This window comes from Dioscorea cayenensis, chromosome 19, assembly GCF_009730915.1.
Source record: "Dioscorea cayenensis subsp. rotundata cultivar TDr96_F1 chromosome 19, TDr96_F1_v2_PseudoChromosome.rev07_lg8_w22 25.fasta, whole genome shotgun sequence".
Taxonomy (NCBI): Eukaryota; Viridiplantae; Streptophyta; class Magnoliopsida; order Dioscoreales; family Dioscoreaceae; genus Dioscorea; species Dioscorea cayenensis.
Window position 1 is genome coordinate 18,130,220 of NC_052489.1, and position 23,888 is coordinate 18,154,107.

The 23,888-nt window shown below is 37.4% G+C and overlaps 2 protein-coding genes across 2 annotated transcripts; both read right to left on the minus strand.

Moving 5' to 3' along the window:
• Window positions 1-2,912: 2,912 nt before the first annotated feature.
• LOC120284104 (putative disease resistance protein RGA3) lies at window positions 2,913-5,684 on the minus strand. The gene is made up of 3 exons (XM_039290909.1): window positions 5,362-5,684; window positions 4,241-4,961; window positions 2,913-3,392 (listed from the first exon to the last, which is right to left on the minus strand). The coding sequence occupies exons 1-3, from the start codon at window positions 5,682-5,684 to the stop codon at window positions 2,913-2,915; spliced, it is 1,524 nt and encodes a 507-aa protein (XP_039146843.1).
• A 1,096-nt stretch (window positions 5,685-6,780) lies between these two features.
• On the minus strand, window positions 6,781-8,259 carry LOC120284105 (UPF0481 protein At3g47200-like). Its single transcript, XM_039290910.1, has 2 exons — window positions 7,482-8,259; window positions 6,781-7,184 (listed from the first exon to the last, which is right to left on the minus strand). The coding sequence occupies exons 1-2, from the start codon at window positions 8,257-8,259 to the stop codon at window positions 6,781-6,783; spliced, it is 1,182 nt and encodes a 393-aa protein (XP_039146844.1).
• Between the last annotated feature and the right edge of the window lie 15,629 nt (window positions 8,260-23,888).

Here is a 23,888-nt window from a genome sequence, read left to right on the forward strand (position 1 = left end):
ACATAAGTGGCCTAGACGATGATGCGATTTATGATGAAACTGAACGACAGTATAACAGTGATGAATGGGTCTAAGTGAAGATGGAAGATATAGGGAATCCAACGCATAAACTCCATTATAACGACGACCAGTTCCAATCACCATCCCACTCTGATCTTGCATATGACACGAGATACGATCAAAGATAACCTAACAATCATAATCAGTAAGCTGGCTAACAAATATAATATTCATGGATAAACGAGGAACATTAGAGACTGATGGAATTATGAAAACACTAGAGGAGAAATGACCAGTAGAGGAAACATGAAGAAGTGTGCCATTAGCAGTACGAATACAGGTAACGTGAGATGGTAAATGGGTATGGTGAAGATGAGTGGCATCAGGGGTCATATGGAGAGAAGCACCAGAGTCAAGAAGTCTGAAAGGACAGAAACTACCTGAAGCAGATGGAGCAACCTAAGTGGAACTCGTATGTCCAGTGGAGGAGATGGAGTCCGCTAGATAGGATTGCTGGAACTGCTAGAATATAGCTAAAAAATACTTATTTGTAGGAGGCAGCAGAGTAGGAGAACCCTGTGTAAAGTGGGTGTTGGAAGAAGAGGTGGAGCCGGTGAAGAAACGGCAGGACAAGCAACGTGCAGATGTACAGAAGAAAATCGAGAGGCAGCGAGAGTACTGACCCCCCCTGTGGAGGAAACCTGGAGGCTGGTTCCTTCAACAAAAACAACAACATATCCATAAACATCCTTTTTTTTTAATAAACCTCACTCATTGTGAAAAGTGGTCACCATCAAATGAATGAGCCTTGTCTGTCTACCACTTTGTTGCCAAATTATATATATATATATATATAGTAACAGTGGGCCTATTATTTTTTAATTATATATTTATATATATTAATTATAGGATGGGCCCTACTATATGGCCTTTATCTGTTCCAATAGAGAAAAGAATTCAAATCTAGAAACTTGAATATTGCGGAAATCGAGGTAGGTCATTCATATCTATGTTTGTTTGTGTGTGTGGAGCAAGCTTTTTGTTGTTTTCTTTTTGGAGCAATTTGCAAGCTTAGAATTTGGTTTAGAGGCTGGTGGTGGTGTGGATGGCCATTCACTGGCCGATGTGGAGGAGAAAACGGCCACAGATGTGGGTGATGGAGATTTGAAGTTTTTTTTTTTAAGCTGGAATAAAAGGGTTATATATATACACATATATAGATAGATAGATAGAGAGAGAGAGAGAGAGAGAGAGAGAAAGAGGTCACAAAGTAGTTGTTGGAGGCACAAGGAGGTGGTGGCCTGGTGGATTAGGCAGCCGGTGGGAGAATAAGCTCAGGCGGCAGGCTGGAGAAGAACAGGTGGATGGGGAGCTTAAGTTGAAGCTCCTCCCTTTTTTTTAAAAAAAAAAATAATCAGTGGAGATTGGTGGCCTTTGATGGGCCGTACAGGTCAGCGCGCAGCTTAGGGTGGGCAATGCAGATTGGCAATCATAACCAGTAATGTGTGAGCAACGGTGGAGATCGGCGGCCTACGATAGCAGCCAAAAAAACGTAGGCGTCTGATACCATGTTAGAAGAAGGAAGAGAGAGAATGGAACAAGTGTATATACTTGAACATCTTACATGAGTGACCCTTTGGGTCTACATATAGAACATGATAAGTATACATATATATATACATACATATACATGTATAAATATATATACAATACAATAATACATCTAACACATACAATCCATTGTAGAAGCAGGAGAAGGTTTTCCCACCAAAACAATTTATACACAGTAGAACAATGTCAAACAACTTTGATCAAATTCATATGGAGCATGACTTTACAAAGGTAGTGAGACATTATCATGTATATAACTTTTACAAAATCTCACAAGTATCATGGTTCAAGAGGGAAAGTTCCAATCTAATATTGTTGACACAAAGATGTATTCTTTAGAGGAACCTGTCTCTGATAATGCCTCCTCCTTAACATTCCGGTTGTCGATCTCGATGTAGAAGACATGAGAAATCTTGGACCAATCTTCACCATCCTTTTTGCATCTCTGCTTCAAATAATGGCAGTCTTTGATAACCAACATGAACAAGGAGGCTAGCACGCCCTTCTCGAGTATGTATCGAATGGAGCTGCATTATGTTATGTATACTTCTTCAAGAGAAGGTATGGTTGCAAGCTCACAAGGCAAAGATTGGAGTCTGCTGTATTAGTATATGAATAGCCATTTGAGGAAGACAAGGCAAGGAAGCCTCTCTTCCATCTCATTTGGAAAGTTCACTAGTTCGTCACACTCCATAATTTTTAGCTCCCGCAGATTGATGAGACTCTGTAGTAGCTCACCTGTGAGAGACTGACCCACCTCAGTGAGACACAAAACAGAACTCTGCACAAGCCATGTATTGTTTTGCTTAGTCGGGTATTAATTCTCACTCCCCCGGAGTTGAACCAGCGACCTAAGCCTTTTGTCTCACTTGAAGTGAGAGCCTCTTACCAATTGATCACCATTGAGTATATGCAATGAGCTCTCTTTAATCTCTAGATATTCAAGAAGCATTGGATATTTATCTGAAGGCGATGAACAACTAGCCAACCTCAGGCAGCCTGCAATCTTCAAGCATTTGAGTGACACAAGAACTTGGAGTCCAAGCATTGTCAACCATTCACAGTCCACAATTTGTAGCTCTTTGAGTAACTTAAAGTGTTGTAGAAGACCCCTAGGGAGTGATTCAAAGACAGAAGTGTGTTCACTAGGATGATCTTCGTCAACTACTGGCTCACCTTTAATCACCATGGAGCTTAGGGAATGCAGCCTTCCAATATCAATAAAGAATAAATCACTGGTCAGAGCTGCACATCTAATAACTTTGAAATCAATTAGAGATGAATGGAAAGTAGCAATACTGTTATCTACTGGCTTGTTTGTGCCTGAGTGTTGGGCAATTTTCAATACATAAAGTCTTCAAAGACGCAAGTGCAGAGAAACTATAATCTGGCAAGTGAACAAGCTCGGTGCAATCTTGGATAACTAAGTTATGGAAAGCTTGGAGTTGGCCCTGGGATTGGCGTGCTAGCAGTCCCACTTGTGGAGTTGTCAATCTTTGACATACAGAGATTTGCAGTGGTGTAATCGAAGAACTTGATATGGAGCTCCTGGTTTGATGTAATCTTAGAAGTGTCAAAAGTCCCACCTTGTATAGTCGCATTGCTTCTAGTGTTAGAGGTACTTCAATAGAGCTAGAGCATCTACTCATATCAAGTATGCGAAGATAAGGAAAAAGTCGGTCATCATCTCTGTTATACTGTAAATCAACAGGCTGAACCTTGAGCAATCCATCCAATCTAAGTATCTTCAAGCTCTTGAGCTGCCCAACAAGCGAAAGATCCTAATTTCGACAATTAAGGATTTCTATAGTCTCAAGGCTTGAAAGTGAACCATCTTCCAACCAATTTGGAATCTTTACTCCATAGTCATTTCTAATAATGAGATCTTTTAGGTTTGCATGTGGTCTTAGACCTTCAAGAGCTGCAAGATTTGATTCTATGGGACTTCTGTCCCATGTGTAGTCCTAGGACCATTCTAGCTTTTGCTTTTCATGTGCTCTTTTTCATTCAACTTGGCCTCTAGGGCTTCATCCTTGGTATGCACATTCTCAAGTTGAGAAATGGAAAGCTTTCCCCGGATCTATTTCATGTTCTTGAGCTCTTTTATCTGTTAAATATTGGCTTGATATCCTTGGGATGAAGCCAAATCTTGATCTCTTTTAATCTAACGGTCTAGATTGCTCTATTGTTTATATAGGGTTATATTTGTTGGGTGTTGTGTAATAAGAGAAAAGAGAGAAAAATAGATTAGGAGTGAGTTCTTTTGTATTTGTAGAGTGGAAAGAGTGAAGGTATAGAGGAGAACTCTTGTTCTTGCTTGATCACATTAAAACAAGGGTTTTAAAACAAGGCAAGACCCTTGTTTTTTAGATAAGGCTAGTTCTTAGAGCTTGACAACCCTCTTGAGGATTTATGCCTATTTCTTATACTCTTGCGCTTTTGTTAATTTCCCCATGATATAGTGAAGCATTGTTCTCCAGTAGATGTAGGCTTGTTCTTAGCCGAACCACGTTAAATTGGTCTCTTACTTTATTCTTGTGAAATTGGTTGTATGTTATCCTTGCATTGCCCATTCATTGTGTGATTGCTAGGTATTGTGATATTACACACCAAGTGTTTGACTAATTGCCACACTGGTTCCGCGCTTCCTCACACGCAACACTATCTTGTGCCCATTTTTATTTACTACGGTGAATTTCTCTAGCTCTTGCAATGATGTGAGTTGTTTAATCTTATACATCTTACCACTTCCATTTGCCTTCAAGTGCCGCAAATTAATCAAATTTGACATACTGCAAGGTAAGGACTGTAGAATGGACGAAGAAATGTTCAGCTTCAAAGTTTGTAAATTGCGCAAACTACACAGAACTTGCGGAACTGTGTCAACTGATGTCTTTGTAAGATACAGGCATCTGAGTTGTTTCAAATTGCCAATTGAGTTTGGTAAGGTTTTCAATCCAATGTCACTCAAACACAGCACTCGGATCCATTTCAAGTTCATGAACAATGTATCATAATCAAAACTGGAACACTTTGTTCTGTGTAACAGTGGCATCCGCAGGTTATACAGCATGGCCAAGTCCAGAGCTTCAGCAATGGTATCCTTATCAGATTGAAGCGATAAATGACGCACATTCTTCTTCATATTCCTGGTTACAGGTGATAGGTAAAGTGATTCATATGCAGTGATGGATAAAGCTAAGTCACAAATTAATCCATGCATTATGTACTCTTCAAAGATGTCTTGGGATTTTGGCTTTGTATAATCAACACTGAATTTCGTCCTTGAAAACATTAGTAGCTCATAGTCAACAGACTTGTTTCTGAAGCTCGAGCTCTGAAAGAAGGACCTGTTCAAAAGATAATCAAAGTATGTACTAGTTTTTCAAGTGAATGGCTTCAGTTTGTACTAGTTTGACTTTGGTTTCTTAGTTTTGCTCATCTTGTTGTCTGTTTGGTTTTCTAGTATTGTTTGGTTTTTCCTTCAATAAAATAGCTTTATGCTCCTTTTATCAAAAAATAAAAAAATAAAATAATAATAATAATAATAATAATAATAATAATAATAATAATAATCAAAGTACTCATTCCCCAAATCCTCCATTTCTTTCCCTTGCCGAGGTTGAATGAGGCCCTGAGCAATCCACATATGTACCGTGCTTTGTTTGTCGAACTTGTGATCTCTAGAAAAAAATAGAGCAGAATTTGAAACACTACTTGAGGTGAGGCATCAAGTGTTGATAGCTTAACCACAAAGCAGCAAGGATCCCATACAAGTCTTCAGATTTATACATCCAAACATCAGCATTCAAGAACATTTTCCAGTCATTTAGATTGAAGTCCAAGCATAAGAGACAACCAACCATCCTGACAAACAAAGGTAATCCTTCTAACTTCGCCACAATTTCCAACCCCACTTCTTCAATTTCTCTACTATTCTGGCATGCCCCCTGATCAAGTGGTATTGCACATTCTTTGAACAAAGACCAGGAGTCTTCATGAGACAAACCTTGCATATGATACAACAAGAATGGCAATCTCATCTTCTTAGTAATCTCTCCTTTCTCAGTCATGATAACAATCTTGCTTCCGCTTGGCCCATTCTCCAATTTCTCCTGCAGTATCTACCAGCCGAGTATTTCATTCCGGACATCATCAAGAATAAGCAGGTATGGCTTCCCCACTAATCTATTCTTCAGATTGTTAAAAATTTCTTCCAGGGTGAAGCTATCTGGAAAAGGATATCAGGCAGCAGACTCCCCTATGGATCTTAACAATCTCCCAGCATCATAAGTTTCAGATGCAGTGACCCACACCTAAAGCTGAAAATGGCTGGCAACTCTATGATCATCATAGACAATTCTTGCCAGTGTCGTCTTCCCGACACCTCCCCGACCAATGATAGCAATGAAAGAAAGTTCCACATGCAAAGAAGATTCTTCAGATGTCAATAGCTGGATCATCTTCTCTGTATCTTCATCTGCTTTGGGATGGTATAATGTGATCTCTGTGTTTCCACTCAACCTGGTTGTTGGTTGAAGATCAAGCCTCTGTGGTTGCTTCTTCACTAATTTTTCCACTCTCGTTAGAATAGCTTTGATCATGCCTACCATCTTTTGACCAGGGTACTGTAAACTGGAAGTACATGAGAAGATTAGACAACTGGGTTGAACCATGAATTGCATATCAATGACTTCCGGATCTGTAAGAGCCAACCTCTCAAGAATGTCATCAGTATCATAAGCAGCTTCTTTGAGATCACGGAGCCAAGCTATGAGCACCTTGCTATTATTCAGCTTCTCCTCGGCAGCTTCAAGAACAGTTTGTTCAATTGCAAGAAATGCTTGCAAGAGATTTTCAAGCTCTGCCTTGACAGCCAATGGAAGCTCACTTGTAGCTACAGAAGCGTCTAAACTTTTGTAGAGACCCTGGAGGAAGTCTAAGACCACTGTTTTTCCTTCCCCCATGATCATAGCTTTGGTTCAACTCCAAGCTGAAACATGGGGAAGTTGACCACGGCTAGTGGTCATATTGGAAAATGTCAACGTGGTCCTCCAAGAGGATGTTGCAAAGTCAGAGGCATCTTTGATTCCACAAGACTAGAAAATTCACTGGTTGAAATTAAGTAAAATAGTACATGTAACAGGATACAAATAGCATACATTAAAATTAAGTTGGTTGTTTAGGAGGGTGAACATATGACAAAATGGCAAATACAGTCTGCACAATTGTGAGGCCAAGGAGAACAAATGCTGCTGCAAAGGAGATGATAGCCCAAGGATTGCTGAAATAATCATGAATCAACATTGCTCTCCATCTATGGCGACTAGATGAGCTGAATTTTCTCACATCTTTGAACACTTCAATTAGATAATGATTTTCATAGTCTAAATACCCACCCCTGCATAACTGGTTGAAGAAGATAGCCACCTCATTGTCACTGCCCAACTTGCTTTCAATAATACCACAATCTTGAAGAACAACAACATCCATTGGTGTGTTGATTAGGTTGTCCATGAGAGCAGCATAACTTGTGAAGTGGCTGCCGGAGTTGGGGCAGCATTGCTCAAAAGCTATGAGATTATGAAACATTGAGATAGTCAATGCTTGTATGGGAACACGTGGAATCTCCATGATGCCATCTTCAAATTTCACATCCAAATAACACATATTCTATTTCTTTTGATTCATCTTCCTTTCTTTGAATACTATCCCTGCTTCTTGGAGCTCTGTGGCACTGGGTATTGTTCTTGGGGTCCTTGAACCATCTCGCTTGCTTGGCAGAAGATAAGAATGACGTCTATAGATAGCAAAGCAACAAAGACAAGTGGAGAGCAGCCAAATAATTAAATCAATGATGAATCTCTTACACTTCCTCAGAAATTGCATCAACATCTTCATGCATGAAAATGGCTGAGGACCACTCAACGCAGGATTTGGAGTAAGGGAAATTTGAAACAAATGAAGCAAGTGATGTATTTTGACATTATTCACTGACTCTAGCAATATTTCTAGCCTCCCTTGAGTAACATAACTAAGAGCGAGCTCCTTTAAAGTGATGGGAGGGTCATTTTGGTTCTTGAAATCAAACAATGAGGAAACTGAGGAGTCAAATAAGGATTGTAGAATGAAGAAAGGAATTTGATTTTCAAGCAATAAAAGATCACTCCTCACAAGAGGCATCTTCCAGTTAGTATCTGTGAGTTGACCATGGTTCTTTTCAAGGACAAACCTGACAAGAAACTCAACAATAAAACAACCATCAAGCAACAACATCTTGACAAAGGCATCAGGTTCAAGACAAAGCTTCTCTGAGTACATTTTTCGAGCTTGAGGAGCTTGAGCACCGACAACTCCCAGCAACTCCTCCAATGTGTTCTCCGGAACTCGACTAAGAAGTTTGTGCAGGTAGCACCATTTGATCTCCTCCATTGGCAAGAGGTGCTTCTTGTTTTGGTGGAAAGGACCAATGGAGATGATCTTGGGGTCGAAGACAGCTCCATCTTCTCCACGAATCGATGGGACTACTCGATAGATGGTGCATGGCTCTTCCTCTTCAAGGGTTTGGATTTTGATAATCTTGAGCTTCTCCTTGATGGAATCCAACAATGGGTCCATCTCCAACACTATCTCTGTTGCGGCTGTCATCTCTGGTTTCCTCAAACTCTATCTCGTTCTTAGCCTAAATCCGTTGAAGAATCAAGAGAATGAAAGCTAAGTTATTGTTGTCAAAGTTAATGCTGCCTTCAATTGTATGCCAACTTGTAGTTGATGCTGCCAGGTCCATTCTAAAAGTAAAAAAAAGTAAAAAATAAAAACAATAAAGAATAAAGAAAGATAAACCACATGCATTAAAACATCTTTAATTAGTAATATGGATGGGCCCATATAAAAATAATGTGGTTTGTTCAATTTTTAATTTAAAAAAAATTAATTTTATCTTCAATTATTGCAAGCTATGGACTTCAAACTACTGCCTTGTGTTCACATTGGACAATAGGGTTCCTTAGCATCTATTGCAACTTGTCAAATAGCAAATAATTTTGTAAACACCTTCCTGAATGAGCGGGCCAACAATCCAACATCGCGGCACCACAACAACCTCAGGAGTAATCCCCTCTTCTTACAACATGAGTTGACCTCCATCACTTTCTGTCAGACTTCGTCAACTCCACTTTGTTTTCTCTTCTTTTATTGTTTTAGTATGTGATTGTTAGAAAGGCATCACCTCTTGTGATGTATTTCTTTTTGTTCTTGTTTTTTTTTCTTTTGTTTTGCTCTGCCCATGCTTCTGCTTGGGGTTATTATTGTTGGTTTGTACTGCTTTAGTTTGTCATGTTTCTCAATTTTCTAATAAAATCATGGTTTATCCATTTTTATAATATATATATATATATATATATCTGTTAACATAAAAAAAAGTGGTTGCCGCCAGATGGGCCGGGATTAAAAAAAAATAGTACATTTATCAAATTCATAAGTATTGAGAAGATGTAAATTTTTCAACAGAAATCACAAATAGACAAGACTAAAAGCTTTAATTAGGTGGGTGAACATATGACAGGATGGAAAATACAGTCTGAACAATTGTGAGACCAAGGAGCACAAATGCTGCTATAAAAGAGATGATTGCCCAGGGATTGCTGAAATAATCATGAATCAACATTGCTCTCCATCTATGGCGATCTGATGAGCAGAAATTTCACACATCCTTAAACACTTGCACTACCCACCCTTGCATAATTGATTGAAGAAAATTGCCACATCCTTGTAACCCCCAGTTTGCTCTCAAAAATGCCACAGTCCTGGAGAACAGCAACGTCAATATTGAGTGTTAATGAGGTTGTCCATGAAAATGGCATAGCTAGTGAAGTGGCTTCCGGAACCGGGGCAGCATTGCTCAAAAGCTATGAGGTTGCGAAACTCTGATATTGTGGTAGCTTGTATACTGAGCTGGGGGATCTCTATGGTGCTGTTTTCGAACTTCACATCCAAGTAACACATAGCATTCTCTCTTTTCATGAACATGATATATACCCAGCAGCTTCTTGCAACTCAGTGACACTCGGTATTGTTCACGGTGCCCTCTGGCTTTTCGAACGCCGTAAGCACCAGAGAATTAGTGACAATAAGCCAATGAATACATACGAGATGAATCTTTTAAACATCACAGGAAGATAGAGTAAAAGAGCAACGTAGGAGAATGGCTTTGGTTCCTTTGGCCCAGCATTGGGCATGAGAGATATATGGAACAGATGAAGCAATGTATTGTGGACCCCACTTTCATTGGATCCTATATTTTAACCTGATAGCATGTTTGTGTAACATCAGAGGGTAATGTTGTGGAATTATTATTTTTGAATTTTATATTGTTATGGATCCCAGTTTTTTGGCTTCGTATGTTTGTAAAAGGCTTCAAAGCCTGGATTCCTGGAAGCTTCGATTAAAATTTCTCAATCCCATGTTAATCTGTGATTAAGCCTTACTTAATTTCAGTTTTGTTGCCATCCCAAGCCATTAGCAATCAATTCTTCTGCCTTTTTCCTCATAGAGGAGTAGAGGGTCTGGTTAAGGTAGCAGTTGATGCTCACGGAACCCAAGAACAACGACTCCCTCACAGAGCATTGTTCTCCAATTTCTGCATGCATTCATGGTGGCAATATGATGGCAAAGCCTGAAGCTTTTGTCATCCAGTCTCTGTCTCTCTCTTCGTTATCCTTTTGAGGCATTAAGCAACTTAGGAAAGGTTTTGGAAGAAGAGAAGTTGTGGTCATGGAGGATGTCAACATGAGGCAGCCTCTGGTTTATGGTTTTTCTCAATAATCTCTCAATTTAGCTTTAGGCTTTGTTTGGATGAGGTGAAGAAATGTTTTGTAAAGGAAGGTAGAGTAGGGTAAAGCAAGGTAAAGTAATGTAAAAGAAGGTTTTAAGTTATACCTTATTTAGATTGAAGGTAAGGTAAATGGAGGTTATCAAACCTTGTACTGTTTGAGGGTAATAGAAGGTAAGGTTTTATATAAAAATTACTAAAATGCGCTTAAAACTATAAATTGTATTTTATACTAATTTTATACATACAATATTATTTTTATTAATTAAATATTTTTAATGGAAATTACTATTTATTTTATTTTTCATGAACATCAAATCTAATTTGTTATATGGGCATGCATGTCATTAGTTAATTTCAAGAGGGTATTTCGTCATGGAAAAAGTTCAACACTCCAAAACCCCCCAATTTGGAGGGTTGAAAAAGGGGGTTAAATAGAGGTTTTTCAACCCTCCATTTAACCCACAACTACCCTACCTTACATATAATCTTGGATCCAAGCAAGGGTTGATCAACAACCTTCCCTTACAAAACCTTCATTTACCCCCCAACCCCTCAACCCACCAAAGCAAGCCCTTAGTGCGATTGAGTCTTATTGAAGGATTTCTTTTTCCCGGTAAGTAATCCACGTACGAGTTCTCATATTTCTTGCAAGTACAAAATTTGTGCATGGTTTATTCAACTATTTTTGTGATACCTAATTATTACTTTAAATTATTTTTGACAATACATTTATTCTTTTACTAATCCTATTTATTACCAATAATTATAATTTTAAGATTTAATAGGTACTCGAATTTTATGTCCATCTTCCATCAATATTGTTTAGTTGTTTATTATTTTGTTATTTTTGTTCATCTACTTCCTTTATTTATGATCATCTATTTTCTAACATTAATTTCTTTTGCAATTATTTACCTAGTTATTTTGAAAATAAGTTGTCTATCTTCTTTGAATAATGAGATACAATAAACCTTGTATTTTGCTGTATTAATAATTATGTATTTCATCTTTGAGATTATTTGAATAATTATTCATTTGGTTTTTCCATTAATTAAACTTGTGGTAATTGATTTTATTTGGATAATCATTTATTACCTTGAAATTTTCAGTGATTATAAGATGGTTTAATTTGTTATTTCAATTCTTTGTCAATTACTTTTTATTACTTAATCATGTGATAAGATAATTATTTTATTATCAAATATATTTCAGGCTTTATATTTTAGTTATTCTTTCTTTTACCCTCCAGTCAATTGTTTATTTCTGTAGTTGTTGTCTTGTTGAAATAACTGAACTTTAAGGTTGTAGACATTACAATTGTTTCCTATGAGTGAGATTTGTATTCCACTTGTATTCCTGGTTTCTGTTTGTTAAGTGTGGCACTGTATTCCTGTAGGGCTGCTAAAGCACATACGTGTATTACTTTTGTTGGTGTTATTTTATTTATATTTATGTACTATTATTTCTGGTTTGTCTGTTGGTGTTGACTCTAACCAAGTCTGAAATTTGAGACCTTACATCCAGTGGGGCCCAACTCTATTAGATGCGGCCGATCTGTTAGTGGGCCCTTTTTTAGGGTTGGGGCGTGATATTATCAGTGGCCGCTTGATTCACGTAGTGGTGATTCTTTTTTTTTTCATTGAATTTTTTTTTTTCCTTTGAATTTGATTTTTGGATGCAAAGGATTAAAAGATTGAAAAAGTATGTGTTCGGAGAGTGATTCAGAATGATTATGTAGGACTTTTTTTGTTTGATTTATTCATTGTGGAAAATGAAATTTTGTTTATAATTTTCTTTGTTTATTTATTTATTTATTGCTTGTTTGAATGTAAGATTTGATTTTATGGTCATGACGGATGAGGTTAGGAGAAGGAGTGCTTAAGAAAGGAACTATTTTTGGTTTTTTCTTGAAATTTAACTCAAAATTTGATTTTATTAGTTTTTTGTTTTGTTTTTGGATGCAAGACCAGAAACATATTAAAAGCTATGTGTGTTCTTGAATGATTCATGATAATTTCATATCAAAATACAATTTTTTAAAAAAATGTATTTATTCAAAATGTAATTTTGTTTATAATTTTTTTATTATTTTTGTTGTTTGTTTGAATGATTGGAGAGTGAGGAATCATAGGCCATATGAAAACTATTGCTATTTATTTGTTGCATGTTTTATTTGTAATTTATTTACTGAATGTTAAGTAAAAAATTTTATGTGACGTTGTTGTTTAATTAACTGGAAAGCTGGGAGTGTAGCATAAAAAATGGATGATTAGAATTATTCAATAATTGCATTTCTTTTAAAAAGTAAAATATTTGTTTGTGGTTGAACAAATATAGTATTCAAGAATATGTTTATTTATATATTTATATATTTGCTATTATATATATATATATATGTGTGTGTATTAAATAAAAGTACTTTTTTGGAAATTATTGAAAAGTTAAGATAATTTTTTAAAATTTCAACGTGGTTGAAAATAGGAGGTATTTTCCCTTTTTTATTGGGCAATAGTTGAATAGATGGAAGTGATTCACCAATTATTCACATGTAATTATCTTTTATGTAATAATTTTACTTATGGTTAATGGTAACAAATTTAGTTATGGTTAATTATCTTCAAAGGAGATGAGTATTGATTCGTCGGATCATGCTCAAGATTAGGGATGGGCATGGAACGGAGTGGGATGGGAGTATCTCCCCACTCACTCCCGCATCTTGGGCGGGGATTCCCCGTCCCCGCCCCAGTTGGGGAATCGGGGAGGATGAAGCCCCCACTCTCTGCCCCACGGGAATCCCTACCCCGGCCTCCAAACACAATTTTTTTAAAAAAAAAAAAAAAATCTACTAATCTAATGTTTAAATTCATGAACTTAGAATCTTAGATACCAATTAAGACTCATCTTTATTAATAAAAAACATGATATTATATTATATATTTTCTAATTTTTATTTTAACACATTTCTTACAAAAAATCCAATAATCTAAGAAAAAAATCCATTAAATTAGATATTAATTGAGACTAATCATTACTAATAACAAACATTGTATTATATTATATATATATATTTTTTATTTCAACAAATATATTGTTATATATATATATATATATAAAACATTTCGGAGCGGAGAGATCACTCCCCACCCCCACCCCGCTACAATGATCCGGGAATTTTATTCCCCCACCCCCATTCCCGCCCCCGCGGGGGAGGAAACCGGGGATTCCCCATCCCAAACGGTGCGGATCCCCGCGGGGGACGAGGATTCCCCCAATGCCCATCCCTACTCAAGATAATATCTCAAAAGGCAATCAAGCATCTCGAGATGAACTCCAAGGATAGAATCCTTTGAATTCTCTGATTCCATCTTCTCTTCCTCGAGATAAGTTTGCAAAAACAGACAATTTTTTAGTTGATGTGGTGCCTCGGGATGAGGTCTCTATTAATTCAATTGAACTAATCTTGATAATAATCAGTTTCCTCGAGATAGGGATTGTCCTGCTTATTGTTCAGATTCTATATCTAGAGACAAGCCTACAATTTCTGAAGATCCGATTGGGGACATTCCGGTCTCTGCCAGTATAGAGAAAGCATTGACCACTCCAGTCAAAGCAAGGAATCCTTTACCTTTACATCAAAGATTTCTCCCACCTGCATTTCAAAGGGTATATATAGGTGGTCCTGCATGGGGGTTAGACTTTAATTCCAATTGACTAGGGGGATGATGATGATGACCAAAAATACTTGGAGGATGAATTTGCAGAAGATGTGAACTTTATTGAAGAGAACACTGCACTTGAAGCACAGGAAGATCACTTTCATGAGGATCACTTCCAAGAGGATGAGGTTCCTGCCGAACTAGTTTCAGGTTCTACTTCTACTACAGTTAGAAGAAGTGAGAGAAACAAAAGGCCCTGAACATGTCATATGAAGAAGCAGAATTTCTCCCTCATCCACCTATATCTACCAAGCAAAAAATTCCAGAAGATCCAAGAGAAGCTAGGGCCCTCCAAGTTTTGGTGGACTCCACTCAAAAGTTGAAGCACTCGCTAGTCTTCCTGAATGTTGGGCCAAAGGGAAACTCCAACGTCACCGAGTAGTCACCTTGAGATTTCACAGACGTTTTTGGCAGTATAAGTAGATCTTTGTTACCTTTTGCTGTTTTTGCCCTCTCTTTTTCTTCTTTGTGTGTCTCTATTGGTTTTGTTGTTCCCTTAGGAGTTTAGCACCTCTGGTGACGAACTTCTTTTTGTGATTTTCTTGTCGTTTATTTTCTGTTGTACTTAATTGTTTGTTGTTCTTTTCTTTCAATATATTTATGGTTTATCCATTTTTATTAAAAAAATAAATTTAAATAGTTTATGTATGTGTATATTTAATTTTATCTTTCTCTTTTTAAGCTTTATTTAGAGCAAAGAAGTATATAATTTTTTGGCTTTTTGGAGATAATAATGTTAGAAGATGTGTTAATAATAAAAAAAATAAAAATAAAAAAAAGTATTGCTGCTTGGCACGGGTTAGGGGCCCCTAAATGCATCTATTTCCAACATAAAGATAGATAGAGAAGGATAGTTTTTTGAGCTTTTAGATTTCATTTTATTTTATTTTTATTAATTTATTCTGTTTTAATTAATGAGGAAGAGTTTATTCTTGAATGAACAATAACTTATATTAATATAGATTGGTTACCTAATAAGATTGTATAGTAACACATTATAGAATATGCCAAAGTAACCAAATATGAGGAAAATAACACTAATTTCTATGTATTCATAACATTTCAAAATATCTCTAATATTTTTTTTTTCCATTTTTATGCTTTCTTTTCAATGATTCTGTTTTCATTCACATGCATTTGGAGCTAAGCTATGTGGTAGAGACATCAATGAATAATGAAGCCTTATAATATAAGAATTTTTTTTTTAAGCAAACAACAATGATTAGAGGAGCACTAATATATACATATACACTAGGGCCGCAAGTATGATTTAATTGGGTGAGTCATTTCCTAAACTAAGAGCATGAAAACAAAATGTTGAGTCGCAAGTATGACTATATTGGGTGAGCCATACTCTAAACTAAGGGCATGAAAGCAAAACGTGGAGTCGCAAGAATGGCTTTAAAATATTCATTGGGACAATTAAGAAAAATTATAAAGAAATTGATCAATTCATGGATGTCATTCCTAATATAGAAAATTATGAAAATAATTCAAAAGATTGTATTGAGACTCAATCATATCAAAATAGTAAATTGGAACAAGAACATTTATCTCCTTCACTCACAACAAGTGACAGACAAAAATAATGGCAAGTGACAACCCAAGATAGGAATTGATTGATTCTAATTTTATTTTTTCATTCTTTGTATGATTGATTTGAGTTTTCTCTTTTTTTCCTTATATTATCTTTTTATTGTAACAAAGTCTATAAATATAATAAAAGTTGAACTTTCTTCTCACGTTGAAAAGAGAATTCATTGTTTATAAAAATCTTGTTTATTTTCAATTTTTCTTTATATCTCCCTAAATTACATGAGTTGTTCATTTAATAGATTCACGTGTTCAAATGCTTTGGGAACTAAAAATAAAACCACTTTACCACCTTACTCCAAAACTAGGTTTTTGAAATTTGCTAAGTGAAGACTAGAATCCCATTACTTTATAATTCTCACTAGAGTTCACTCTTGATTGTGTTGCTTTACTTGTAGCACTTTATTATTTCAAGCAATTTATCATAAGATATGTACTTTATGCACATATATGTGTATATTATATATATATATATTAAAAAAAAGGAAAAATTACTGTTTACCCCTCGTGAATTTCAAATATACCCAAACAGCTTCTCCAAGTTTTGCAAACCCCGGACAGCCCTTCCGTTATTGTTTAACTTCCCTTTTACCCCTTACCGTTCACTTCAAATGGGTTCATGTTGTGAAATCCCATTTTTGCCCTTGAAAATGGTGGGGAAAAAAAGTGCTCAATCACATCATGTCCAACCTTTATGTGGTGCTTTCTGCTTGCTTTCTGTTAGACAATGTTTAAAAGTTGCATTACATCTTCTTGTTCTTCTCCTTATTTGGTTTGTTCGATTTCAGTTCTGCCGGTTACGTAATACAGTGAGAATTTCTTCGTTGCTATCACTTTGACCATTCTGCGGGAGGAAGTAACAGAATTTATAAACAATGCATGTTTATTATGGAGAGTTTTTGTGGTATTGATAGATGTAAATCTGTTTTAGAAAATGAGTCAGGGTGAAGTTTATCATACCCGAGAGATATAAATCGGTTTGTCCAACAGAAAATGAAGTTGACTTCCAGCGGATTGGTAAAGTGCACTACATCTTCAAATGAGCTGTAGTCGATCTTGTTGTCGAGACAGACGATGTGCCATTGTCGAATCCTACTGAAAACGAGTTCATTTCGTTGTAAAGTTCTTTTCATTTATGTTTATCTAGTTGTATATGTTAAATACTGTTTAAATGTGCTATTCTATGTTTAAATATATTACATATTTGTTTAAGAATTGTCGTCTCCGTTTAAATTTGTCTTTATCTGTTTAACTATTTATATTAACGTTTAAAATATTGACCTAACGTGTAAACTCTTAAAGTCTCTGCGTAAAATATTGATCTTTTTCGTTTGAACTGAAGTGTTGGCATGTGGCAGATGGCAAGTTTATGGTATCCTGAGCAGAAGAATTAATGATGGCATTAAATTTTCTTAATTTTAATATAAATATCGGAAGACCCGTTCATCGTGATCAATCAAGCTCGGTCCACCGTGCGTTTCTTTTTTTTCTCGGATTTAAAGCGTCAACCGGCTTGTGGACTTCACACCATAAATTAGAAGGAAGAACCCTTCCCATGGAAAACCCCTCCTCGTAGTCCTCCTCCTCCTCCTCGTCCTCCTCCTCTGCTTCTTGTCTATGATATTCGCTGGAGTCAGACCAAAATTTTAAGATCATCTCTATCTTAAAGGATGTCTCATGATCCTCCTCATCTTGAGAATCAATCAGCCGTAATCACGCAACAAGTTAAACTATCTTTTCTTGGCCAAGTCAAAATTCTCGCATAATTGCCTGAATGCGGAGGATTCTCCAGCGGTGGATAACGGGCAAGCAATTAAGCGGGCATTTCGATTTGGGCAAGAAAAAAAAAGTTTTCACTTATTGTTTGATTGCGGAGGATTCTCCAGAGGAGGAAGATCATGAAACATCCTTTAAGACGGAGTTGATATTTATCACTTGAGAATTGTTCTCACCCTTTAAAAACTTTTCCTCAGTGTACAAATATTATTTTCTGTATTTAACTCTCAAGATCTCCGCTTAAGTCAGCATGACACATCGATTAATAGACGTTTTTATCAATGTGTTTGCTTAACCTTTTTTAACTGTTTGTGTTCTACGTTGTGCAGGTTCAAGTTGATGCGCATGTTATGCAACCGCCATGAGCATTCGAAGGTACAGATACTTGGTGAGTCAAACGAAATCTTAATAGATGAACGAGGGTCGACTCGTAAGTGTCCGAGGTCCGAGAAGACGTTGTAAATGTTATAAATGTTATAAATGTTTTATTTTAAATGAAACAAACTTATCTGAGTGTGAACTTCTGATATTTAATCAGAGCCCATTGTAAATGTTTAAATATTTTAAATCAAACAAACTTATTTGAGTGTCAACTTGTGATAACTTGTGATATTTAAACAGAGACATAGTAAAAACAATTTGAGAAACAAAAAAGGGCATTGTAAACAAAACAAAATATTAAACAAAATCGATTTACTCTTTAAACAGTGACAACGGTGTTTAAAAAAATACATAAAGATGTTTAAACAGTGACATGATAATTTAAACACTATATACCAGCCATGCATATCGTCCCAGGGCAGGTAACTCATCGACATAGTCAACTCTCCAGTTCAGATCCGAGCAGGACGTGTTTGGGAAGAGGATTGTACCTAGGAGGTTTTGGAAAAATATCGTAGGTTTTGGAAAAATATCCATCTTTAACGCGATGTCAGTGAAAGCATTCAATTTAAACAATAACATATATTTTAAAACAGTTAAATCACTATATTTAAACGGTTTACATATTGCTTTAAACGATATAGAAATTATTTAAACAGTTAACCGTTAGTTTAAACACTATATGTAATGGTTTAAACATAAAAACTTGATGTTTAAACATAGACTCATGATAAGGTAAGACTTTCCTTCGAGCGATGACAATATGGCTTCCTCTCGACAATGGTGGAAAGCGGAGGCCAACTTCCAGACAAGGATGCCCGGCCGAAAAGAAAAGCTGAAGATACGGAAAGAAGAGGGAAAAAGTACAATGGATTCAATAATATTTGTCTCTAGAGATTACTCCTTATCTGTCACTTCAAGTGGGTCCACACTAGTTATTTCTTTTTTTGCCCTTGGGATGGAGGGAAAAATACCGTCCAATCACATCATGTCTAACCTTTATGCATACAACTGTGCACTTTTTTGTTTGCCTTTCTGATTGATGTTTGTTCTTTACATCTTCTTCTTCTTCTTCTTCTTCTTCTTCTTCTTCTTTTTGTTCTTCTTCTCTTCATTTGGTTTGTACGATTTGGTTTTTGGCCGATATATTATGGAGAGTTTTTACGGTATTGCTAGATACAACGGGGAGGGAAGAGTGCTGATGTTCACGGCTTAGACTTCTTGGGAGTTGGTGTTAGCTGAGATATGTGAGTGATGGGGTCTCGAAGTTTCCCTTGACAGGGTGAAGTTTATCACACTCGATGATATAAAACTGTTTGTCCAATAAAAAACGATGTTGACTTCCAGCGAATGTGTCACATGCACTCCATCTTCAAATGCGCTGTAGTTGATCTTGTTGTCGAAACAAACAATGTGTCATTGTCGAATCCTACTGAAAACGAGTTTTTCTCGTTGTAAGTTCTTTCTCTTTTATTTGATCCAGTCGTATAGGTTCATTATTGTTTAAGTATGTCAGTCACTGGTTAAAATCTTGTATTATTCGTTTAAGTTAATTATTCACTATTTAACTATTTAATTAAACGTTTAAATTTTTAAGTTATCACTTAAATAGTTTATTCTCTGCTTAAAATATTGATCTTTTTCATTTAACTGAAGTGTTGGCAGAAATTCAGATTCTGCGAGCACTCCCGTTCAACCCCATGGTGACCCTGACGGTGTGGGATGTCTTCCTTCCTCTTCTGATCATTCTGAAGTGTTGTCGTTGGATATCGGACAACGTTTTGATGGTGTTGAACATTTCAGGGACGTACTTTAAAATTTTGCAATCAAATGGAATTTTGACTTCAAATTCATAAACAACGAAAAACATCGGGTGACTGTGGAATGCGCTGCCGATGGTTGTCAATGGCGCCTTCATGCATTAAAAGAATATAATAAAAATACTTTCAAAATCAAGACAATCAACCCGTCACACACTTGCGGTGGTGGAATAGGTTCGGCGTCACATCCGAAAGCGTCCAAAAAATGGGTAAGCACACGAGTGATTCAGAGCGTGTATTGTGGGATTTAAGAGGGCTTGCAGGCCGCTGCTGTTTCTCGATGGTACCCACCTCCTTGGAAAGTATCGGGGTACTCTACTAGGTGCCACAGGGAAAGATGGAAACAATAGTTTTTTTCACGTTGCCTTCGGTATTGTCGACAACGAGACCGATGCCAATTGGACTTGGTTCATATCTAAGTTAGGCGATGCTTTATACGTGAAGGAGATTATCATTAGATAATTACCTTCGTGTCTGGGGCCTTATGAACGCAATTGCGAGAGTCTTCCCTTCTTCGCCACATGCATACTGTCTTCGACATTTGGAGGCCAATTTTATGAAAGCCAACGTCAGACTTGGGAAGGCATTGAGGGAGGAGTGCTGGTCTATATGCTTTCGCATTGCGTGGGCATCCAAGGCTAAAGAATTCGATGATACCGTGAATGAACTGCAGGCCGCATCACCCGAAGCCCATCACTGGTTGATTAATAAATCGGATATGGCACATTGGTCGAATTATCTGTTCAGAGGTGATTGTTGGGGTGAGATGTATTCAAATGTCCCGGAGTCGTTCAATGCTTGGATAAAAAAAGCTCACCATTTACCGGTGATGAAAATGGTCGACTTCATAAGGTCTTCGAATGTTGATTTACACTTAACATTTGGTGTTATCCTTTAAACCGTTTCATAATTGTTTAAATATTATTGTCTGACTTTAAATATTATTTTCATCATTTAAATATTTATCCTAATGTTTAAAATAGTTTACCAATTATTTAACCATCACTATCTTTGTTTAACCTTGTTTGACATTTGTGTTCTATGTTGTACAAGTTCAAGTTGATGCGCATGTTATGTAACCGTCGTTAGCAAGCGAACAAATGGGAGACCTACTTATACCCAGACATGCATTCAAAGGTAGAGATAATTGTCGAGGATAGCCGAAATCTTGGTGTTGGTCGTTGTGTCAATGATCGTTACGAAGTGATCGGCCAATGCAGTAACTCTGTAGATCTTGTCATCAAAACTTGTTCATGTCGAATGTGGCAAGTTTATGGTATCCCTTGCAAACACGCTTGCGCTGCAATAATGCAGACAGATACCAACGTTCATCGATTTATTAGAGGCTACTTCACCGTCGACAATTACAAACTGGCGTATAAGGAAGCTATATTCCCCATACCCGACGATGACAAGCCTTCAAACGGAAATCGTGAGCTTCGTTTGCGACGGCCTATAATGAGAAGGCAGCCTGGGTGTCCTATATGAAAGAAGATCGAGTCGCAAGCGTTTGATGTCCACGAGTTACATTACAGCCGCTACCACGGATCTGGTCACAATCGTAGATCTTGCAATAAACTGTCACCGACTAGGCATTGTAAATAAGCTGATTTCTAAAGAGAAACAATTTGAATAGAGTGCCAACTTTTCATATTTAAACAGATAAACTCTTATTCTTTACAGTGAACGCATTTATTTAAACAGAGATAGTGTAATTTTAAACAAGGAAATTGTAATTTTAAACATTTAATACTGATATTTAAACGATGATTGGTAAATTTAAACAATGAAACTGAAAGGTAAACAGTGACAATGTAAGTTAAACAATGAAATGAAACTGAATTGAATTTAACCTGCTTTACAATTGAAAACAAACAAAATTTACATTGTTACATTGAGAAAATTTGTCATGTTCTTCGAAAACAAAAACAATGAATTGGATTTAACCTGGTTTACATTTGAAAACAAACAAAAAACTAGGAATTCTATCAACCCGCTTGCGATGACCCCCCTTTTTCATGGACGCCGGCTGCCCTCCCCTTCTTAAGTATGCGGGAAACATACACTTTAATCTCAGATAAGGGACGTCTGTCTGCGGTAGCCGTAGCTTCTCATCGGCGAGTAATTGCTCGATAAACTGCATGACATAGACGGCGCAGTCGATACTTCCTTGTTTTTATCGTGGGATTTCCATGTCTTGAACTAGTAGGTACTTTGAGGTCGCCGACTCGCCGAACTCCATATCGACACAAATGTCGAATAGATTCCGCTGTCGAGGTATACAAGTTGAGATTAGAATACCGATTAAATACCAAACACTATTAATCGGACACAATTTATTAAAGAACTTACCATGTCCAACGCGTCTTTATCGTACACAGCGCTTTGGCATGAAGAATAATGCATGTATTCTTGTTTCTCATTGTCAAGGACGACGACATGGAAGTGACCATTCATGATTATCGGGAGGATGACAATTTTAACTTCATGCAAGTTGCGCACAGCATCTCCGATCATAGCCATAGTGGTTTCATGTGTGTCGTCCTGCTTTGACATAAACAGTACCAGTGGTCGTGTGATGGAGGCGCGCTTCTTGTAAGGATATGGCACTTTGCTCAGTGACTTTTGTATTATGCATACAAAAGCGTCCACCACATTGTCTGTGACCATCTCTTTCCCCTCAAGCAGAGTGTATAGTTTGTCCCGTGTGGTGCTGACAGCGTCATTCTTCCACACGACAGTGCTAAGGTTAAACGATAACAGATATAATTAGACCATATTGTAACTATTTAAATGGTATAGACAATTTTCAAATGATATTATAAATACTTAAACATTACATAGATAAATTAAGTGATAATATATAAACATTTAAACACTATCATAAAATCTTCAAACTTACTTGTCCATAGGGCAGTTGAGGAAGATCCTTATCAACTCCTGCTCGTATTTGTTAAGACGCGATTGGCCAAGCCATTTTTTTTCTTCAGAACAAAGACTTTCCGAGCCTTCTCGTCTAATTTTTTATTGGCCTCGATCATATCTCTCGTTGCTTGGTCGGGGTCATCATGTGGCACTGTTGTTGAACTTTAACGGTGTTCAGCACCAGCAGCATCTTCCTTCGATGCGGGGACGACGACAGCATCAACCGCAGACATATCCTTACATGCTTCTTGTTGTTGTGGGATTGTGTCTGGCTTCGATGCGGGGACGACGACAGCATTAACAGCAGACATATCCTTACATGCTTCTTGTTGTTGTGGGATTGTGTCTGGCTTCGATGCGGTACTGTCTATCATGGCCACAGCAACATATTCAACGATCTTCTCAACCGTGGCCATGTCAACATCATCAACGGGAGACACACCCTTAGCTTGTTCTTGTTCTTCAAGGATTGTGCCCATCTTTGATACCGCACTCTCGACCGGTGGTTCCACCGTGTCAGAGATTTCGTTAACAACAGAGTAAACGATCTTCTCAACCGCGACAATGGCAACATCATCTATGATCTCCTCTACCGTCACGGCCATGTCATCAACGGCAACAAACTCAATAACAGCATCAGCCACTAATGGTGTTGCTATTGTTTTATCGCCAGCCGGCGGTGGAGACAGAGGCATTATTGTTCTCCTCTTTTTCGCAAGTCTCTTCGAATGTGGCCGTCTTGGAATGGCCACCTTGATGATGTCGTCGTCGTCAAATTCTGACACCTCGTTCATCCAGTGCCTCAACTCGAGCGATAAGCCGAGGAAACTCGGTCATCAATATCTGGCACGCCTGCATAAGAGTTGCAGTGACATCTTCACCTAGTGCCGTCGGTGGGGCTGCCATGGTTAGAGGGGCTGCCATAGTCGAGGGCTACCACAATCTGGTAGACTGTCATTGTCGTGGTCGGGGAGGGGGGGGATTTGTTGCAATCTGACGGGGTAGGGGAGGGATTCTCCGGTGTCGAGGAATGCGTGCTCGTGGTGGGTTGAAAGTAGGAGGACGGCGTCGAGCGCGCACAAAAGAGGCTGCCCTCTCATCTTGCCTTCGAGCAAGTGGTTCCGGAGCAATAGCATCCATCCGTCGGTTGGCCCGAACAAATATATCTTCTTCAGCATTCGCCGGAACCAGCTCAGGAAACTAACATATGTAAACCAAACAATTTCAGCCAAA

Excerpts from the sequence above, each read along its gene's own strand:
- LOC120284104 (XM_039290909.1), bottom strand. The coding sequence starts at position 5,684 with ATGACTGAGAAAGGAGAGATTACTAAGAAGATGAGATTGCCATTCTTG. Across the intron at positions 4,962-5,361 it reads GGGATCCTTGCTGCTTTGTG|GTCCTTCTTTCAGAGCTCGA; the intron begins GTTAAGCTATCA and ends TCTTTTGAACAG. Across the intron at positions 3,393-4,240 it reads GGAAGCGCGGAACCAGTGTG|GATCTTTCGCTTGTTGGGCA; the intron begins GCAATTAGTCAA and ends TGTCGAAATTAG.
- LOC120284105 (XM_039290910.1), bottom strand. The coding sequence starts at position 8,259 with ATGACAGCCGCAACAGAGATAGTGTTGGAGATGGACCCATTGTTGGAT. Across the intron at positions 7,185-7,481 it reads GATGCAATTTCTGAGGAAGT|CTTTTGAGCAATGCTGCCCC; the intron begins GTAAGAGATTCA and ends ATAATCTCATAG.